This window comes from Eutrigla gurnardus (genome assembly GCF_963514095.1).
Source record: "Eutrigla gurnardus genome assembly, chromosome: 6".
NCBI classification, from domain to species: domain Eukaryota; kingdom Metazoa; phylum Chordata; class Actinopteri; order Perciformes; family Triglidae; genus Eutrigla; species Eutrigla gurnardus.
This window is the reverse complement of record NC_139920.1, coordinates 765,742-785,604: the sequence shown is the minus strand read 5'-3', so window position 1 is coordinate 785,604 and position 19,863 is coordinate 765,742. Positions and strand designations below refer to the sequence as shown.

Sequence of the window (19,863 nt, the reverse complement as noted above, 5' to 3'; positions counted from 1 at the left end):
ACCCCCAAATCAATGTCAGTTTTATCAGGTTTGACTTCCCATTGTTTTGGAGTGCTGCTATCAACTGGCACAGAAAAGGTTTTAACACTGTTACCAGCACCACCACGGTCAACTGGTCTCCCACTGAAACCAGAGGATCGCTCCCCAAAAACTGTCTTATGCGTGAGCACATATTCATCTGCCAACACAGCGGCCTTAGACACATCTGATACTTTCTGCTCATTAAGGTATGTTGTCACTCTTTCAGGAAGACAGTTTTTAAAATCCTCCATTATCATCAAAGATTTTAGCTGGGGAAAATCTGTTACCCCCTGAGACGCACACCAGCGTTCAAACAGAGCCTCCTTTTCGCGAGCAAATTCAACATAGGTTTGGTTATCATTCTTTCTGAAACGCCGGAATTTTTGACGGTACGCTTCGGGCACAAGCTCATACGCTCTGAGGACAGCAGATTTTACAATTTCATAGTCAAGACTATTGTCTACAGACAATGAAGAATATACCTCATGCGCCTTTCCGACAAGGACACATTGCAACAGCAATGTCCACACGCCCTTAGGCCATTTCAGTGATGTAGCCACACGCTCAAACAATGTGAAATATTTGTCAACATCTTTTTCACTGAACGGTGGAACCAAACGAATATTTCTGCTCACATCAAACTCATGCTCTTTAGAAGAGAACCGGGAAATATCTAATTGTTTCTCCCGCAGCTGAATTTCAGCCCTTTTGGTTTCCTCCTCAAGCCGTTTCATTTCAAGAACATGTAGGAGCTCTTTCTCTTTTAAGGTCAGTCGCTGTGACTCAAGCTCCATCTCCTTCAACTTAATGACTGCCTCCATGTTCTGAACCGGCTATATAGGAGATTTAGGATTGTCAGGACTACTAGGCAACACCTCTTTGTCAACTAAAGCAGTCCATAACAATGTCTTAATTGACTGTTTGTTTGCTTGTTTATTGATAGAAACGCCATAGTTATCTGCAAGCAATACTAAATTGTCCTTAGTACAGCGATGAAACATTTCTAGGCTAGGAGCCTCAAACTCTTCCACCTTGAATTCCATTTTTAAGGAAAATCACTTGCTCATACAATATGACAAACAGTGGGAGCAAACGTTAAGCACATAGCAACCACAATGGAGTACCAACCCAAAAACCACTTTGCTGCCCACAAATGCTACCACAATAGCCAAAACCACAGATTACTAGAACCACAAAACAGCTAAAGTAATTAACTGCCCCAATAGGCTACCACTGCCACAAGAAGCCTACTAACATACACCAAACGTCTAGGGTTTACTCAAGAAAGTTTGGACGAGCCCCCATAATTATGTTACGGCCACCAAGTCAAAAAGAACACAAAGGCCAATAACATAAGACAAAACCAGGTTCCAAAGCAAAAAGGATTTATTATTGCCTAACAAAAAGGAGATAAACCTGGACGAAAACAACAAAAGGGTCAGATGGGCTGGTGAAAATAAGATTAACAGGTGCTCTGGCCAACCACACAATTGGCCGTCGGACCAGAGACTCTGAACTACCTGGAGAGTTAATTAAACTAGAAACCAAGCCACGAAAACAGTGATGCCAGCCCATCCTTACCAAGACTAAATGAAACCTACATAAAGAACATTATGTCATGAATCAAACCAAAAAACACCAGGCTGCTGCCACCAGTCAGGGAGGGGATGAAGAGAGAGAACCAGACTGTGAGGGCACAGCTCTCTTTATAGGCTGTGGCCTCATTAGGCCCAACATGATGCAGCTTGGGCCAGGAGCCTCCAATCAGCCAATCAGTGTGCAGGATCAGCAAGGCAGCCTAAGGTACCAATGGAGCAGAGAGACAGGTTAGTATTATTAACAGAACAGAGGGAGCGCGTAACAATGCTAAAAAATGTTATCACTATACGATCACTGCGCAGAAGCGAGTAACGTTGCGCTGTGGTTCGAGGAACAGACTGACATCTTTCATTGACACGCTGGTTGTGTGTTGTTCCCATGTTTAAGCAATAAACAAGTCCAGTGGTCCATCCAACCTGTCTCGTCGAAGTTCATAGCAGCAGAGCAAAATCAACAAGGTCACACATAGGGCCCTAGTTTCGTGGCGCAGCGCAGGGCGGCGCAGGGTGGCGGAGCCGGCGTAATGCAAGTTTCGACCGGCGCAGCCTTGCGCACGGTCAGTTGCGCCGAGACTGCGCCGAAAGCCCGCCAGCTCCAACCTAGTCTACCCTTGGCGCAAGGCGCAAATAAAGTCCATTCATTCAAGACGAATTACAGCTGGCAGAGTGGAAGTTTGGCTGACCGTCGCGCAGTGCGCACACGTCACCGAGACCTCACAGGCAGGTTTCCACAGTTCCAGGCACATTTAAATGCAATCAATAATCACAACAAACACTATTTAATGCAACTAAGTGAATCAACACGTGAATTTATATCTATATAGATTGTCCCGTCACATCTGACGTCAGATCAAAGGCGGAGGCACGCGTAACGGAAACTCAGCCTGTTGGAGCAAAACATCTCCCTCTCTCTCTCCTGTTTTTTATAATATCGGCATTGTTATTATTATGATACGCACGCACAGCGTGTGATGCGCGTGGTGGGAGTGGCGGCGCTGCTTCTGTCATCGGGTTGTCAAGTGATGGAACTTGCACTGAACCTCCCCTAATGCATTAAAGGTGAGGAGAGGAGCTCATTTGATTGGTGAAGATCTGAATCGGCTGTGGTAATCCCAGTCCACGCATCGTCTCCTCCTCGTCTCCCACTCATGCCTTCTTCTCCTCCCTCTTTCCCACTTGCGCTGGTGGGAGTGACGGGAGGAGTGCCTGCGCGTGCCTGCGCGGTGCACGAAACTTGCAAAGTCCAGGCGGACACACCCTGTTGCCGTGGCGCACGTGCGCTGCGCGCTGACTACGCCTAGTCTACGAAACTAGGGCCCATAGACTTCAAAAAAGCATTCGATAGAGTGGAGCATAAATTCTTGTTTCAGGTATTAGAGAGGATGGGGTTTGGGGAAAACATCATAGGGTGGCTGAGACTACTGCATAGTAGGGCAACAGGCAAAGTCAAAGTAAATGCGATGCTAACCAGGGAGTTTAGTTTGGAGAGGTCAGTGAGACAAGGATGTCCGCTGTCGTCCTTATTATGCTCAATTGTTGTTGAACCTCTAAGCAAGCTGCTCAAGAATGACGAAGGTATGAGGGGAATCGAACTACCTGGGGGAGGAACGTGCTTAATCCAACAATACGCGGATGATACAACTCTGCTGGGACATGGGAAGTGTAAAGAGAGCACTAGAAATAATAAAAAATTACGGCAGAGTGTCTGGTTCCCAAATCAACGTGGAAAAATTGGAGATCATGTTTATTAATATGGACAAAGCTCAGCGAGGGGAGTTTCTGTTCAAAGTGCAGACAAAACACATCAAAATATTAGGCATAAATATTGGCATAGACAGCTCAATTGCAAGAGATGAAACATGGACAGGCATATTAAGTAAAATAGAGGGAACTTTAAACTGGTGGAAGGGGAGGAGCCTAAAACTGAATGGGAAGGTGGTGGTTTTAAACAACCTAATAATGTCAAAAATGAATTATGCCTTGGCAGTAATGGATCTACCCTCGTGGGTATCGAAGCGCCTAAACGAAATCACAACCCAGTTCATATGGGGAGCAAGGGTGGGGAAGATAGCTAGGAAGACGCTGATAAATAAATACACGGAAGGAGGACTGCAGCTGATAGACACAGAAAGTAAAAAAAGAGCCTTCAGAATCAAACGTATACAAAAATATTTATACAATGACACTAAGTTTGAATGGAAACGAATAATGTTTTTTTTTTCTAAATAATATTATGAATATCGGGGATCATGTTTTGTTGATGAAACTGAGAGAATCCATGACAGGAGAAATCCAGGCTTTTTATCGCGAGGATGTTTCTGCTCAAGCCGATTTTTTAGATCAACTGCAGTGTACAGCTCCTTCAGTAAGCATAGTGAAGGAGCTGCCTATCTTTCTAAATTAATATATCAAAAAAGGAGAGTCCATGTTATACAATAGGAACATGCTGAAAGCAAAATTATCACAAATAAAAGATATAATGTATGAGGTGATACCTGGTTTCCTACCTACGCGGGCAATCTATGACAGCATAAGGGAAGTAGATGACAATACAAAATATACAGCAATATCACAATACTACGAAATTGTTAAACAGAGCATCCCACAAATGTGGAGATCGCTGGTGGTGGTAAATACAGAAGTGGAGGGAGCAAGCAAGTTTCCAGACCTACAAATACCTCAAGGGGGAAAACCAAAAGATTTTAAAATGGTAAAATGTAAAGAAATATATAATCTTTTCATGAGGAAAACAGCACAAAAGCCGGCCTCCCTGCCCCACTGGCGCAAACTATATCCAGAACTCAACGAAAACAAGATATGGGAAAAATGGAAAATAAAGGGAAATAGCATAGAGGCAGAAGAACACGACTTCAAACTAAGACACAACAAAATCTTCACAAATACGATTCTGCACCAGTTGGACAGGGAAGTTGGCAGAGAGTGCGATGTGTGTGGCAGAGAGGATGAGGATGTCTTACACATGTATCTAAAATGTATAAAGCTAATGGAATTTTTTGAGCTATTTAAAATCTGAAATTAGGACTGGAGTAGGAAAATGCAGACTCATGGGAGGTTTTCTTTCTTTTCGGTCACTGAGAGAGGAGCAAGATCAAAAATAAAGAACTATGCAGGTTCCTTATCAGTCACGCAAAGTGGGCCATCAAGGCAAGAAGGAACAGCACATTTTAACAAAAAAAAATCAGACCTGTATGGACAATCTTTACAAATATAGTACAAATCCAATTTAGATATACAACACTGAAAGGAAACTGATCACGCTCCTCTCCCAGGACCAAAGCTTATTCACAAATAAGGAGGGAGAGGGTTTGAGGTGGAATTGGTAGGGAGTAGTCTTGGTTTTTCTCTCAGGGAGTTTCCTCCTCTTTTTTTTTGGTTGTTTGTTTGTTATTTGGGGAAAGACTTCCACATCTGGGGAAAACAGATGTGCTTGCTTTAAAGGGGAATGGTCCGTGTACCAAAATAAGAGAATAGAATAGTTCATTCTATTTTCAATTTTGAAACGAAAAACGAAAAAACAAGTCATTTTTCTTTTTTCAATATATGTAGCAGGTTTTAAAAGACCAAACAGGAGCCATTTTCTATTAAAATACAGCCATAAAATTGGATTTTGTGTTGTTTTCCTATTGTGGATTTTTATATTCCCAGATAAACACGAAGAATCCAATCTATGTTAATCCAAAATGCAAAAATGCGAAGATTTTTTAACATCTGTATTATTACAAGGTCAACCGGAAGCAGTATACCCGGAAGCAGTATTTTAGCCCTTTTCCAGCGATTAGCACGTCTTTAGCGTTTTCTAGCAAAACAGTAGCAGATTCGGTCAGCAGGAGTTTGAAGCCTGGACGAGATGGTGTCTCTCGAGCCCTATGGACATTTAATAAGAGAAATGATAGCTCAAAATCTCTCGCACGCGGACATTTCCACAAATTTATTACAATTAGGTGTGCAGAAAGGGTGTTCTGAAATGAGTGTCAGGAGATTTTGTGCACATCACAACATTTCCAGGAGGGGACATGTATCGTACACACAATTAGAGGTTACGATCAGCAGGGCAATAAATCAGGTAGGTTATTTTGGTTTTTTTGACAAGTCACATTTACTCTGTTACATATACTTGATTAGGTTTTTGGATAAATTGTACAAGTAGTTTTACATCATCTCCATACTATTTACTTGAGTATAGGCTACTTGTGAAGAAGAATGTACTCTTACTCCTCTACATTCGGCTACACTGAGCTAGTCACTTTTCTTTTTTACCCATTCAGTATTCTAGGCATCATTATTACCACCCTCCTCAGTAACGCGTTAGTAACGCGTGATGCCAGTGACGCCAGTAATCACTGAATATGAAATATTCTTAGTTACGTAACGCGTTACTCCAATCTGACCACTTTTTTCGAGTAACGAGTAATCTAACGCATTACTATTTCCAAACCAGTAATCAGATTAAAGTTCCTTATTCAAATCATTGTGCGTTACTATTATTAGCGGCGAGAGCAGAGGTGGGTAGAGTAGCCAAAAATTGTACTCAAGTAAGAGTACTGTTACTTTAGAATAATATGACTCAAGTAAAAGTAAAAAGTATTGTCACCCTGTGTTACTTGAGTAAGAGTAAAAAGTAATGGGTGAAAAAACTACTTAAGTACAGAGTAACTGCCGAGTAACCTCCTTTATTAATCAGGTCAAATAATGTCAAATAATGCACGGAGAATTCCCTTAGACAACTGAAACAGTTTATAATAAACAATAATAAATAAATAACTCCACTTGTTTCGGGAGACACAAATGGCAACGCATAATGTAGCTGTTTTTTTTTTTATTTGCCTGGAGTGTGAACATTTCTTTTATGTGGGGCCAGGGGTGTTGTGCCTCCTCCTCTTCGGCTTCTTCGGAATTGCATGCCGTCTCCATCGTTTTGTTTCTGCGCTCTTTTCCGCCTGTTTGCCGCAGGGAATGTGTGTGCGGTCATGTGATGGCTTAGGCTTTGCCTGATTGGTGAAACGGAGTTAGACGTCGCTAGGATTCAATTTCAATGTACGCACAGAAACGGCAAAATACAACAACAAATGGAAAAATACTTTTTTAAGACAAAATCTAATGTTTTCAGTATCAGTGAAATCAGTAGCGTATATCATGGTGATCGGCCCGGTGCAAATATTTTTTTTGTGCCCTCCATCCGCGCCCTAAACACAAGCGCACGCTTGTGAGCACTCCACGCACGCACGCACGCACGCACGCACACACACGCTTGGACACACACGCACAGTACGGTATGATAACTCTCCCGGGGAGAGAGACCTGCATCGGCTCGGCCCACAGTGCTCAGCAGCAGAGAGGTGACGAGACTAGAGCCGAGCTGTATTGTGTAGTGGAGAGGGCCAACACGCTATGCGTAATTGCGCACACACGCGCGATCGTCCTGTCAAATGCGGCTGCGTCTCTCCAGGTCACTGTGTGAGCGAAAGAAAAGCTCTGACTTGCTTGGGCAGACGTGGTTTGGTGTCACCCGCTGAAATTTAAATATCTAGTCCACCTTCAAAAAAGTACGCACAGTGCGTACAGGATTCCGGCTGGCGGCGCCACTGGCTATGGTCCCCACATAAACAAATCAGACCATGCAGCAGACGGATCGATAAAAAAAAAAAAAGTAGCGAGCAGAATCAGCCCAATGTAACGGAGTAAAAGTACCGCTCCTTCTTCACAAATTTACTTAAGTAAAAGTAAAAAGTATGCTGCTTTGAAACTACTCATAGAAGTACAATTTTTCCAAAAAGTTACTCAAGTAAATGTAACGGAGTAAATGTAGCGCATTACTACCCACCTCTGGGCGAGAGGTTTATGCACTCGACTCTGTTTACTTTCGATTACATCTGAATCGAAAGTAAACAGAGTCAGATCTGATATAATCCTATTTCCTCTCACCATGTTGATTTTGCAGACTAAATTGAGTGGGGACTTTTTTTTAATTGAGTGTTGGTTTTACATTATCCATCTAAAAAAAAAATCTACCCTTTTCTTGTCTACAGAATCATACGGTAGAGCGAATGTGGGTAGAGATCAACAACCGGGTAAATTACCCATTGAAGGAGGCCCTCATCCAGCTGCAGGATCAGGAAGTCCTCAATATGGACGACAACGTCACCAGATACTGTACATCCAACCTTACTGCTGAGCTGTGCAAGATTGGCATAACAAGAGCTGTTCTTGCATGGAATGCACATAGAATCCCGGGTGAGTTACGTTAAAAAAAAACATGCAACACATTACAGTCCAGTCCTTTTGTTTGAAGTTTTTCTTTATTTTAAAGTTGACAGTGAATTCACACAATAGCTGACATTTTGTGACCTATGCTTTGCTTCACAGGCAAAGGAACACCCAATCATTTGGCTGCAGGAGGATGTCCAAAAAAACTAGGAGATGATTTGTTGCCACATGCTTCCCAAGCAGCAGACATGTACCAGCAGGATGTTGGCTCTTCACTTACTAGAGTCTCCTGTTTTGGAACTGACCCCTTCTCAAATGAGGAGGACAAAATATCAGCAGAACAACGATTTGCTGAGGGGTACCCTGATATTTCAGTTTTATTAGACAATGTGGTAAACTATAATTTTGCACCTTTTCAGGATGCATTGCTTTATCTGATAAACATTACACAACAATATGCATGAAAATGGCAAATAAAGACAAGTTGGTACTGGATAAACTGTATATTTTGTTACTTTCATTGAATTGCAACTCAAATCAAACACAATCAACAATATGTTTTCCACTAAGTGAACATATTTTTCTAAAGTGCAACATGAAATACAAAAAATATTCTGTATCCTCTACAGCTGTTGAACAAGTGCACAATTCCAACTGACTTTGAACAAGGCAATTAGCCAGATGTACTGTTACAGAGGCAATCAGGCTTAATTCACAGAACGTGATACAATCACACTTAAAGGGTTAATCCATCTTAATTACACCACCCAGTATGGAGAGAACATTGTCAAGACTGGTCAGCCTCTGGGCATTGAAAGAGAACTCATCTGCCCTGCATTTGAGGCACTGGTTGGATGTCAGCATCCACTGGTCAACGCAGCTTTTGCAGCCAACAAAGCTTTTGCAGCATACAGCAATCACAGGTTCTTCCATTAGCCCTGTTTGATGAAGAAAATAAAAAGGACAATTCACATGCAAGATTAGAGTTCAATATATTATCTTCTCTTTACTTTATCTACATATTACATATGTTTAAAAGCTTGGCAAGGGACAGTTTCACTTTAACATGCAAAAGTAAGTAAGTAGTAAAACAATAAATTATGTTACAGACCTTTGCACACAATACAACCAAAGGCCTCCTTCATGTGTGTTATCATGTTGGTCAGAACCAGCATAGCGCCGCTGGTGCTGCTGGCATGTGTTGACAGGTCCTTCATGACTGTGGTGACTTCACTCAGTCCTTGAGCAGCCAAGACCACTTCTTCTATTTTATCATGGACATCCTGAAGACTTGTGGAGTACATATCTTTAAGACTACAAGGAGGGACAAAAACGAAAAACCTTTTTTCTAAGAGATGGTATTAAAAACAAAATGAAAGACAAATATTAATAGGCAGTAACTCAAATTTTTTACCTCAGTTTCTTTCCCTTTGTTCCATGCTGGAACTCATGGAAGATCTGCTCTGGGACGGCAAGAAACTTTTTCGCATTTTGCTTCCAATACTTGGAGCCTAGCAAGAGAGGAAGACAAATCATTTAGCAGATATAATGTAAACACATTTGCAGCTAAACAGAATACTTTGTGGGTCCAAAAATGATGAGAAAAAGAGAGCACAGTATTGAAGTAGATGGGGCAGGTAGTTGATCAAACAAACTATTATTATGTAATTATTATTTTTTTCAATCAGTACCTTCGGAGTCCACAATCTCATTTCCCTGGGCATCAGTCAGGATGAGCGGCTCATCACTCTGCAGGGCATCATGTATTTTTGCAAGGATACCTGTGGTTGTGGCTTCAAACTCAAACAGTCTGAGTACAACCATACGAGCAGGCTTCAGTTTCCCCTGGCTGAGCTCAGCAATGAAAACAGACCTAGAAAGATTGTTGTGGGAGTGGTTTACATCAAGTCGAATCAATTAATTCCATCTCAAACACATAGTCTACATTACGAAAACAAATACAATTATGTTGAATTATGTTGGCTGTGAACTGATGAAACTTGGTGTACCTTTGGAAGGTGTTACTCATGCTTGCTCGGGGGGGAGCAGCAGCTATGGCCTGAGCAGGTGACCCTAGAGCAGCAGTGGGCTGTGATGTACGGTGGAACTGGAAATGGTTCTGGCCTGACGATGGATGACTCTGCTCGGCAACTGGTAGACCAATATCATCCCCATGAACCTCATAGGGGCCACGAGGTCTTAGGTCCAGGCTGCTGAAATGTCCAGCCGATCCCGGGAATATCGCCACATTGTCATCATCAGTTATGTACAGGCTAGGAGCATATACCTTTGAAAGAAAAGCATCAGCTAAATGTTGAATACAGATATGTACAGCCTACCAAACATTTATTTTTATTGCAATGCTATTATTATAATATTCTATTGCTCCCCCCTCAGCTTGCACTCACACACACCCCAGTTCTCTCTCCCTCTCTCACACACACACACACACACACACCCACCCCAGTTCTCTCTCTCTCACACACACACACACACACACCCACCCCAGTTCTCTCTCTCTCTCTCACACACACACACACACTTTTGTAAATAGGCTTATAGCTTTTAAATTTCAATTATCTTACACTGAGGAGCCTTAATGAGTCGGCTAGCCGTATGCCATGCATAGCATCCTTTGGTTTTAGCATGTTCTCCAAGCATACGAAAAAAGTGTTACCTACCTGGAATATTCTGGCGACTTTATCTCCAATCATGTCGCTCTCCTTAAGCGTGAGCCTTTTGTTTCCTTTAAAAAGGATAAAACTCGACTCCATTCTTACCGCACCGACACCACGCTGAAGTTAATTAAACTAGGCTACCGCACTGCTTTCTGCGCTTCCTGCAACGCGATTCAATCCGCGCGATAATTAATTTTATTTCCGGCCCACAGGCTGAAAAGCGTAAAAATTGAAAATTGAAAAATGGAATTACAGAAATTCGAGGCCTTTCGCGAAAACTACATTTTGGGTCAGAAAATGCAATGGTTTTTGGTTGTCCGATTTTTGTTTAAGAAATGGAAATAGAAAAAATGGCCCTAAATTAGTTTTTTGATTTGCATTTCAAAATTGGAAATAGAATGAACGGACCGGGAATGTTTCATTGAATTGTTTTTTTTCTTCTCTTTGAAACACAAGACTGTAATGAGATGTTTTGTTTGTTTTTCTGATTTGTGAAATTCTGGAAGTTTGGGAAATGTAACCCAAAATAACACAATATATATATTTTAAAAAAATATATATATTTTCATAATAAAAGACAAAAAAACACGCCTGATCTCGGAAGCTAAGCTGGGTCGGGCCTGGTCAGTACTTGGATGGGAGACCAGCCGGAATAGGCTCATGACCCCCCAAGTCCCTATCCCTGAACCCTGGGATCGATCAAAACGATCGAAACGGATGGCGCCATCTGGTGGTGAATGTCCTGAAATGTTATTTACAGAAATTGTCATGTACAAGGCCTAGTTTATTGAAATCCACTGCTGAATGTTGTTTGCATTATTTGCATAGTTTGAGTTGATGTAGATTGATGAGATTTATATATTAAGTTAGAAAAGTGTACAATCATTACATTTTTGTCCTGAACCATAAAGGGGAAACTGATCATACAAACAATAACATTTCTAAATGCTTTCACCTCCTGTTATGATGTGTGACATGAGATCTGCCCCATCCAGCACAGTGGGGGTGTATTCACAACTCTGGTAGCGGGGGAGAAGACACAAGGTCTTCTTATTGCTTTGGTGTGTTTTTTCTTTCCACTGTCCCACCTCTTGTGAAACCCAAGCACACAGAGACTCCAAATACTTTTACAACTTTTATTTTTCACCCAGAATGTGTTTAATTTAAAAGGCAATGCATATAAAACACAAGTAAACAAGATCTGTTTAGTTTAAAGCTCGCTCACCATGACAAGGTACAGATCTACGAGCGAGAACACGAGACAACACGAGAGACAAACATTTACTACCATTTGCAAACATTTAGTTAAACATGGAGCTGACAGACATACACAAATAACATTAATAATAATCAAAAACACTCAACAATTAAAAAACACACACTTGAACTTAAGATACAAATTAACAATTAGCTTGTACAGGCTAAAGTGCAATAATGAACATGATTATCCAAAGACTCAGGTGACCAATCAACAAATAAAGGCTCAAGCCATTCTGATATGGAACATAGACCAGAACAGATACTACAAAGTGCATTTTAACAGCAATATAAATAATAATAAAAAAAAACAAACAAAAGAACTTTAACACTGTAAAGTGCATTTTTTTGAACTATATAAATAAACAGATTGTGTCTGTTTTAAAGTGCTTCAGCAAGCACAAAGAAAGAGACAAACACACACACAAACAAGCCTCTTTCTCTCTCCTACAGATGGCACAGGAACAGTGGCATCACAGAGGTAAGTTATTTACACACACACACACACACACACACACACACACACACACTTTACACAGTCCTCCTTTCCAACTCCGCATCCACGACACTCTTAAAGTGTTCAAAGTTGTCATACACCACATTGTCGAAGCCAGAGGTGGTGGACTTCCTAGTGGATAGACAGTAGGAAAATATTTTCTGCATGCTTCCAGCCACTTTGTCCTTGGAAGGGGTGTACCTCTTCCGCTGTCCACCACAGTTTGGCACGTGGCAAGCCACACATGGCCGTGAGGACTTGTTAGGCATGAATGCCTTCACTGTTGGTGCAGGAGGGACAAAGCTCTGGCTACAGGATGGCCCACGAAAGAGGACGGAGGGGGCCTGTGGCTGTGCGGGGAGGACCAGCAGTATGGGTGCTGCCTTCACAGGGAGTGGGCCATAGGCAGTGGCGGAGCCAGGAAATTTTCTGTGGGGTGGCCAGGATGGTTATGTGATCATTTTGGGGTGGCAATGTCTCACTGTAAAATATAGCGATATTTAGGTCAGGCTTTACATGGCATCATAACAACATCCTCTGCCCTTAGACCCTCACATCGACTGAGGAAAAACTCCATGGAAAACCCTTTTAACAGGGAAAAATTGGAGAAACCTCAGGGTGAGCAACAGAGGAGGGATCCCTCACCCAGGACGGACAGACGTGCAATAGATGTTGTTACAGACAAGAAAACAATTTATAGTTTATGACAGAATGTTAACATAGCTACTGTATCATATCTGGTTTAAGTACAATTCCAAGTTACAGTACCACTGTGTAGGTGTTAGTATACCTGGAGGTCCTCTTGAGCCACTGGGCAGTACTGGGGGCTGCTCTCCCTCACTCTCCGAGTCTGTCTGCTGATGAGGTCCTCTTGAGCCACTGGGCAGTACTGGGGGCTGCTCTCCCTCAGTCTCCGAGTCTGTCTGCTGATGAGGTCCTCTTGAGCCACTGGGCAGTACTGGGGGCTGCTCTCCCTCACTCTCCGAGTCTGTCTGCTGATGAGGTCCTCTTGATCCACGGCACAGTGCTGGGGGCTGCTCTCCCTCACTTGAGTCCGTCTGCTGATGAGGTTCACTAACATCTAAAAATAGAAGTGTCACATTTTAAGTGTCACCAAGGTTTATAACTGTTTCTGCATGATTTGTTTAATAGACAGAATAAATAAGAGGACAGCAACACAAGAGAACCAAACATGTGAATTCAATATTTACCTGGAGGACCTCTTGGGTCACTGGTATGAGTTTCTAAAAAGGTTTTTTAAAAATGTTTTTTGAACATAACACACTAGTGGACATTGTCAAAGAGGGTGACAGTATGGCCAAGTGCAAGTGTGAGAGAGTTTGTATACCTGGAGGCTGAGTTGGGACAACTGGGCACTCACTCTCTGAATCTGTCCCTGTCTGTTCATCCTTCATGTCTCTCTGTGCCTCAGCTGGCTTCTTCACTGCTCTCTTGCTGAAGAAGGAAGCTATATCTGCTGTCTTTCTCTTCCTCTTCATGCCTGTGCTGCTCTGACATAATACAGTGCACCAATGCCAAATGCAGATCAACAGTACCACCATCATTATAGCTAGTACTTACAAAGTTAACAAAAAACAAACAATAGAACTGACAGCCCACGTTTACAAACTATGACATATTTATGTTTGATTTAACTTATTTGCGGGAGTTATCTAACACCAATAGATATTCTAGTCAATTATCCTGTTATCAAAATTATTAAAAAAGTAATGAGACTCTAGTAGGAATGACTGTGACATCGTTTTTTGTTTTGTTTTTTGCCTCGTGTAGCTTACTAAACAGTTTAAGTATGACTTCACCGATCGATGCATAAAGAAGTTAGACAATGCTTATACTTTTACTATCTTTTCTTGTATGTTATATTACTAGCATTTAAACACTTACCTGTAATTATCTGTTCAGTCGCATTCCACAACGCCGCCACCGGTATTCAGTGTTGAGAGAGACTCAGGCTGTGTTCGAAATGCCATACTAACGTACTGCCTACTACATACTCAACGTGTATGTACTGCATACTGCCTACTAAATGAACGTTTGAGTATGCTGTTACCCTCAGACTGTTCACACCGAAGTATACACATCTCATACTACATTTTTTTGTTTTTTTTAACTTTATTGACATCTCGTCCTCATCTTCTCTCACGTAACCGAATCGATTATGTTAGCGGTTCTAGCTCCCGTTTAATATTAATTACTTATCAAAATATCAAGTATGATTATTATTACAGTTAATTCAATATTTCTAAATATTTTTAAGTCAAATTACAATTGTCAAATGTTTTCTACAGTTTATTATATATGCGCGCTCTCACGCGTTCCCTCTTTCTTCCTCTTACCTGAGTAGCTTCTTCACTCGCCATGGATCGCGACTATTAAGCAGCTTTTATCGATCATTAATCGTCCGTTCATAGATCGTATTATACCTCTGACCACGGAACACCAGCACCTTCACCGCGGAGACGACGGAGGCAATCGGCCCGTCGGAGGAGCTACATTATTAACATGTACGGGATTTCCCTCTGAAGTAAGTAATATGACTTATCTGGTTTAAATACGTTCCTTTATCATTTGATTATCAATAGATGTGCATATGCATGCATAAACAAATGTAGGCTACATGTAGGCTAATATAAGTGGTTTTAATAATATCATGCATGAGTTTGGTGTGATAAAAATAAACAAGTACAAGCAAGTGGGATATTAGTGAATAATTTATTAGACAAACAATCCATGTTATATATACAGGTTGCAATACGTGTATGATAAGAAGAAATAAGTAGTTTATCAACAAATGAATAGGAAAGCATTCAGAATAAATGTAATATCTGATGTTTTCTGTTACAGGTTGGTGCCAGACGGCCGTACTGCAGGTCAATCCTCATGTTCCCCCGATGGGCCTCTACTTCAGGAAGGGGATTTAAGGAAGGACTTCTGTCTTTCAAGGCGTTCCACGGAGAACCTCGTCCACTGCTTACTAACAGAACAGATGGGTTCCATGTCCATAGTTCCACGGTGGTGATGGGGGTGACAGAGACGAAGTCAACGAGCCACTCCAGCAGTCCTGGGACATCCTCAGAGGCTCGTAGCTGCAGTGTCTGCTCCAAATGTCCAGATCCCTGTGTTGCAGGAACATGATTATTGTTGAGGTTTTATTTGTGTTTATCAGTAGTGCAGTTTATAAGTAATACCACACAGTAGAAGTTCTTACAGACAAATGTTTCCTGTTAAATGTTTTAGGGATATATCTGATGATCTGTACAAATCTAAATAATAAATATCTGAATATATATATATATGATTGTTGACTCGTGTTTTCGGCCTGCAGGTCTATTTCCCTCCTGCTCTGGAGGAGAGACCCTGCAGTGGTTGGCATCATGGCTGAGGAGATGGGGTGTAGTGGAGTAATAGCAGGTCTTTGCTCCATCACCTCATCCATGACAACAAACACTTCCAGTGTGCAGCAGTGACCTCTCCTCCCTCAGTGCTGACATCTTCAGTTCATACTAACAACACTTCTCATGATCATTGTTTAGATCAACTATTCACCACTAGTCATATATTAGAATATGGACAGTAATACTGTTCCACATGGGACCAACTTAATGGACTCTGATGTTTGAACACATTGTAGATATTACCCAGCACTGACTTTGCCTGATTATTAATAAGAAAGACAACTTCATCTGGTTTCTTTTATGCTTCACATCAAGCATGTAGAGTTCAATACTTTAAACTGCTTCCAACTCACCTTGTATTTCTGCTTCATGTTCTCCCACTTCTTCTTCTTAGCTCATCCAGCTCCACCTTCCCTCCATCTAATGTTCTTCAATAAACATCCTATATGAAGAACAGCACGTAGAAAAGTGTTACAGTTCATTGATGATTTCTTGCTGTTCAACAGAACGTTTCAGGTATATATCTCAGGAGAGCAGGACATCTCCCATCTATATACGCTGGTGTTCAACCTTATATCATTGAGAAGCTAAATATGCAACAGTAGTAGTTAAGCCCTGCATATGAGAATTATAACATTTAACACCACATTTTCTTAAGTGAAGCCTCTCAGAGCAGCATTCCTGCTGCCGGTGAACGTGAACGTCTCCTCCTCGTTCCCTCCACTGAATGAGGCGCTCGGTGTCTGCATCTGTCCCTTTAACGGACAACGGTGCACGGCGTTATTAACCACCGTTAGTAAATATATTATCACGTTTTCACATAAGCACCATGTTCTTAGATAACGTCGGTAAAAACGGCACATTTGCTGCTTCGCTTACGCTCGCTAACCTCTATGGTAAATTAGCGTCAGTAGGCTAGCCGGCTGGCAGGACCTTCGATTCGTAACGTTAACGTACAATGCCAACAACAATAAAGTAACGTTCATTATCAATACGATTTAAAAGTCAGCTGGAAACATAAAAATCATGTTACAGTATACTTACATGTGTACGCGGTTTGTGTCGGGCTGTCGCCAGAATCACCGCAGTCGTCCGCCATTATTCAAAACTTTTCAGAAGTCAGACGAGCCGCAATGCATTTTGGGCAAGTTGAGTAGATTTAGCAAGGTCTGCTGTATACTCAGAAATTCTTGCCAATGCAGTATACATCCGGGCATTTCTCGCATACACAAATCCGCATACTATTGTATGTGAACGCACTACGTACTCAAATTTACGTCACGATTGAGTACGAGTAGGACGTTAGTATGGCATTTCGAACACAGCCTCACTCGGTCGCGTCGCGTGGTACCAGGATGTGCGCACACAAAAGTGTCCGGTACTGCGGTGGCAGTGCAAGAAAGGTTCCGCATCGCGCGGGTGGTTGCATGGGTGCCTGTGGTCAGGCCAGGGGTGGCCAATAGGGTGGCCAGGATTCAGCATGAGGTGGCCACGGCCCCCCCCTGCCCCCCCCTGCCTCCGCCACTGGCCATAGGTGGACGCAGCAGAAGGCCTCGGCTGGAGGTGGGTAGGCGCAGGAGGACACGGCAGAATGGGGGTGAGCGCAGCAGGCTTCCGCCGGGTGGAGGACGACAACGGAGTGGGCTGAACGGGCCGGTTCACGGGAGTCACAGGCTCTGGCTCATCAACAAATAATCTGGAAATATAAAATACACATGTGATCAGTATTGATATGACGTGTGTGCTCTTTGCTTTCCACAGCCAACAGGTGAAACAAAGTGCTTATGACAACTTACCTCCGCTTCTCACCATGTCTCCTTCCAGCCTCGTGATGGATGTGCTGGTACTGGACCTGAGGCCGGTCTGGCGGAGGGACGGATGTTGGCAGCACTGGAGCCTCCGGGAACGGTGCGTCCGACAGCACTTTCAGGTGAGGAGTCACCTTCGGTAGTACTGTCGCCCCATAGTTGGCCTTCTTCTCCTCCTTAGCAATGAAGGTCGAGATCGACTTGGCGTTAATGTTGGGCAGTGGAATGGCGAGACCGCCGAGGATGGGGTCGTCTCGGACACGGTCAGCAATCCTCTTGTACTGTCCCTTCAAAGAAGCCGTGACCTTGCTAGGGGAGGTGAGCTGGTTGGCGGGCGCGCGGTGCTTCAGCATCTTGAGGAGGAGGTAGAGCAGGCGACTGTCCTCGGTCACCTGTGCCGCCTGAGCATACCTCATCCAGCCAAACTTTGTCTTCTGGGCTGCTCTGGTCTCAGGAGAGTCCGCCCCAAGACACCGACCGAATAAGGTGTAGCCCCACCTTGACTCATACCGCTTGACAAAGCGGGCAGCGGTCTTGTCGTGGTCATGAAGAGCGTTGGCTGCGGCGGCGATCTTCTGCCGGAGGTCGGCCGGCACTAGGAGGAGGTCGCTGTCGTCAGCCAGTTCTAGGAGGAGCACGGCCAGTGCCTCCACTTCCTCTATACCTGGCAGATGCAGGTGACGGTGGGTCATGAACACGTCTTGCAGGGCAGGACTGTCCTCCTCTTCCGCCTGTTCTGCCTGAGTGAGGACGACGTGCTTCTCACCGACGCGGTCTATAGGGTCCTCCTCTGCATCGGAAGCATGCCAAGACCCTCGTCCGCCGTCTCGTCATCGTCGTCCTGCTCAGTTGACTCCGACGACTCCTCCTCCTCCTCACGCGACTGCTCTTCCTCAACTGCAAATATATAATTGTACTAATCACAAACATGTCTACACAACAATATTTTTTTTAGCACCAGGTTTGTCATTGTTTAAGTGTGTGCTTTAACTACTGTACCTTTCTGCACGTAGTAGTCCCTGGCAGTGAAGCTGGTGGACTGGCACATGGAGTACTCCACACCAAGGAGCTCCTCCTCGTCGGGGTGCTCGTACGGTTCGGGGACTGGCATCGGTGCAGCAAAGTTGGGCTCCAGGACGTGCTTCTTGCCGAAGAGAACCTCGGCCTGCTGGTTAATGCGCTGGATCTGCCGTGGGTCCAAGCAAGACGTCTGCTGGCCTTGACCACCAGCGACACGGAGCGATGCCATGCGGTGGTTCCACTGCACGGCAAAGGACACCAAGTATACCTGAAACACACATTTTCATTTGACTGTTATTGACTGTTATTGTGTACAATTCTTACAAGTGATGACTGAAGCTGTGAAATAAAATTTAACATTGAAGCGATCATTGACACTTTTATTTTTAAATTATACCATATGAACATGTGTCTGCAATAAAGCTTTATATATGTATATATATATGTGTCTGTGTGTGTGTGTTTTAATCACTTACTTGGAACAGCATGATCCCACATCGCTGTGAAGGGACGGCGTTGAACAGGTGTGCATGCAACCCCTCGAGAGAGTTGCTGCCTCGCCGGCACTTGTACTTGTTCAGCCGGATGCCGTTCATCACAACCACCTTTACAGAGACATACAGCTGTATGCCAGGGGGATCCTGTAACACACAACATATTGCAAGGTCCTTATTTATTCTGGTGTCATTTTGAAATGTTACCATATACAAGTTTGAATGGTTTTGACACACGATGACTGCAGAGACATTAACCCACCTGCATGCAACTGAGGTGCTTGCTCGCAACTGCCCGGTGTGCATCGACTGCCTCGGGCGACTTGAAGAGGTGGATCCCATCAATGTCAAGGCCGGCTGGCCCCGGAACTCAGCAAGGATGGACTCCATGACCATAGCAGTCTCCTGTAACACATATGATATATTGTCAGCGTCAAGTGTAATCACATTACATTCACACATACGGAACAGTTGAATCCATGAATGTATGAATATGAAAACCACACTTACCGCAACCCCACGGGTAATACGCCTGACATACGACCTGACCTGATGAGGCTTGAGGAAAGCCATCATCATCTCATCAGTGTACCTGTCGTAGAGCTCTGGGTTACCCAACCTGACCGCCTGGACCAGCAGCATCATGTCTGCCTTGTTGTAGGCAAGCACGGCACCCGCCATGGCACTCATGAATGCCCCGTACTTGGCGTGGCTCTGCTTGATGACGATGGCGTCCCAGCGGTGCAGCCAGTGGCGGATGTCCAGCCTGATGAGGGTACCCAGCTTCACCCAGTCACCAAACAGATTCTCAAAGAAGGACGAACCGCTGTAACTGAAAATTATATCATGA

The 19,863-nt window shown here is 43.4% G+C and overlaps 3 protein-coding genes across 3 annotated transcripts; all 3 read right to left on the bottom strand.

Moving 5' to 3' along the window:
• Positions 1–12,341: 12,341 nt before the first annotated feature.
• LOC311014441 (uncharacterized protein) lies at positions 12,342–13,880 on the bottom strand. Its single transcript, XM_084011061.1, has 3 exons — positions 13,624–13,880; positions 13,066–13,356; positions 12,342–12,704 (listed from the first exon to the last, which is right to left on the bottom strand). The coding sequence occupies exons 1-3, from the start codon at positions 13,681–13,683 to the stop codon at positions 12,585–12,587; spliced, it is 471 nt and encodes a 156-aa protein (XP_083867187.1). The 5' UTR covers positions 13,684–13,880; the 3' UTR covers positions 12,342–12,584.
• A 3,286-nt stretch (positions 13,881–17,166) lies between these two features.
• On the bottom strand, positions 17,167–18,191 carry LOC311015252 (uncharacterized protein; the record flags this gene model as incomplete). Its single annotated transcript, XM_084012381.1, has 3 exons — positions 17,167–17,215; positions 17,250–17,387; positions 17,488–18,191. The coding sequence occupies 3 exons, from the start codon at positions 18,189–18,191 to the stop codon at positions 17,167–17,169; spliced, it is 891 nt and encodes a 296-aa protein (XP_083868507.1).
• Positions 18,192–18,265: 74 nt separating this feature from the next.
• LOC311014525 (uncharacterized protein) lies at positions 18,266–19,649 on the bottom strand. The gene is made up of 5 exons (XM_084011178.1): positions 19,524–19,649; positions 19,276–19,418; positions 18,996–19,160; positions 18,499–18,787; positions 18,266–18,396 (listed from the first exon to the last, which is right to left on the bottom strand). Exons 2-5 carry the CDS (start codon positions 19,279–19,281, stop codon positions 18,275–18,277), a joined length of 582 nt encoding a protein of 193 aa, XP_083867304.1. The 5' UTR covers positions 19,282–19,418; positions 19,524–19,649; the 3' UTR covers positions 18,266–18,274.
• Between the last annotated feature and the right edge of the window lie 214 nt (positions 19,650–19,863).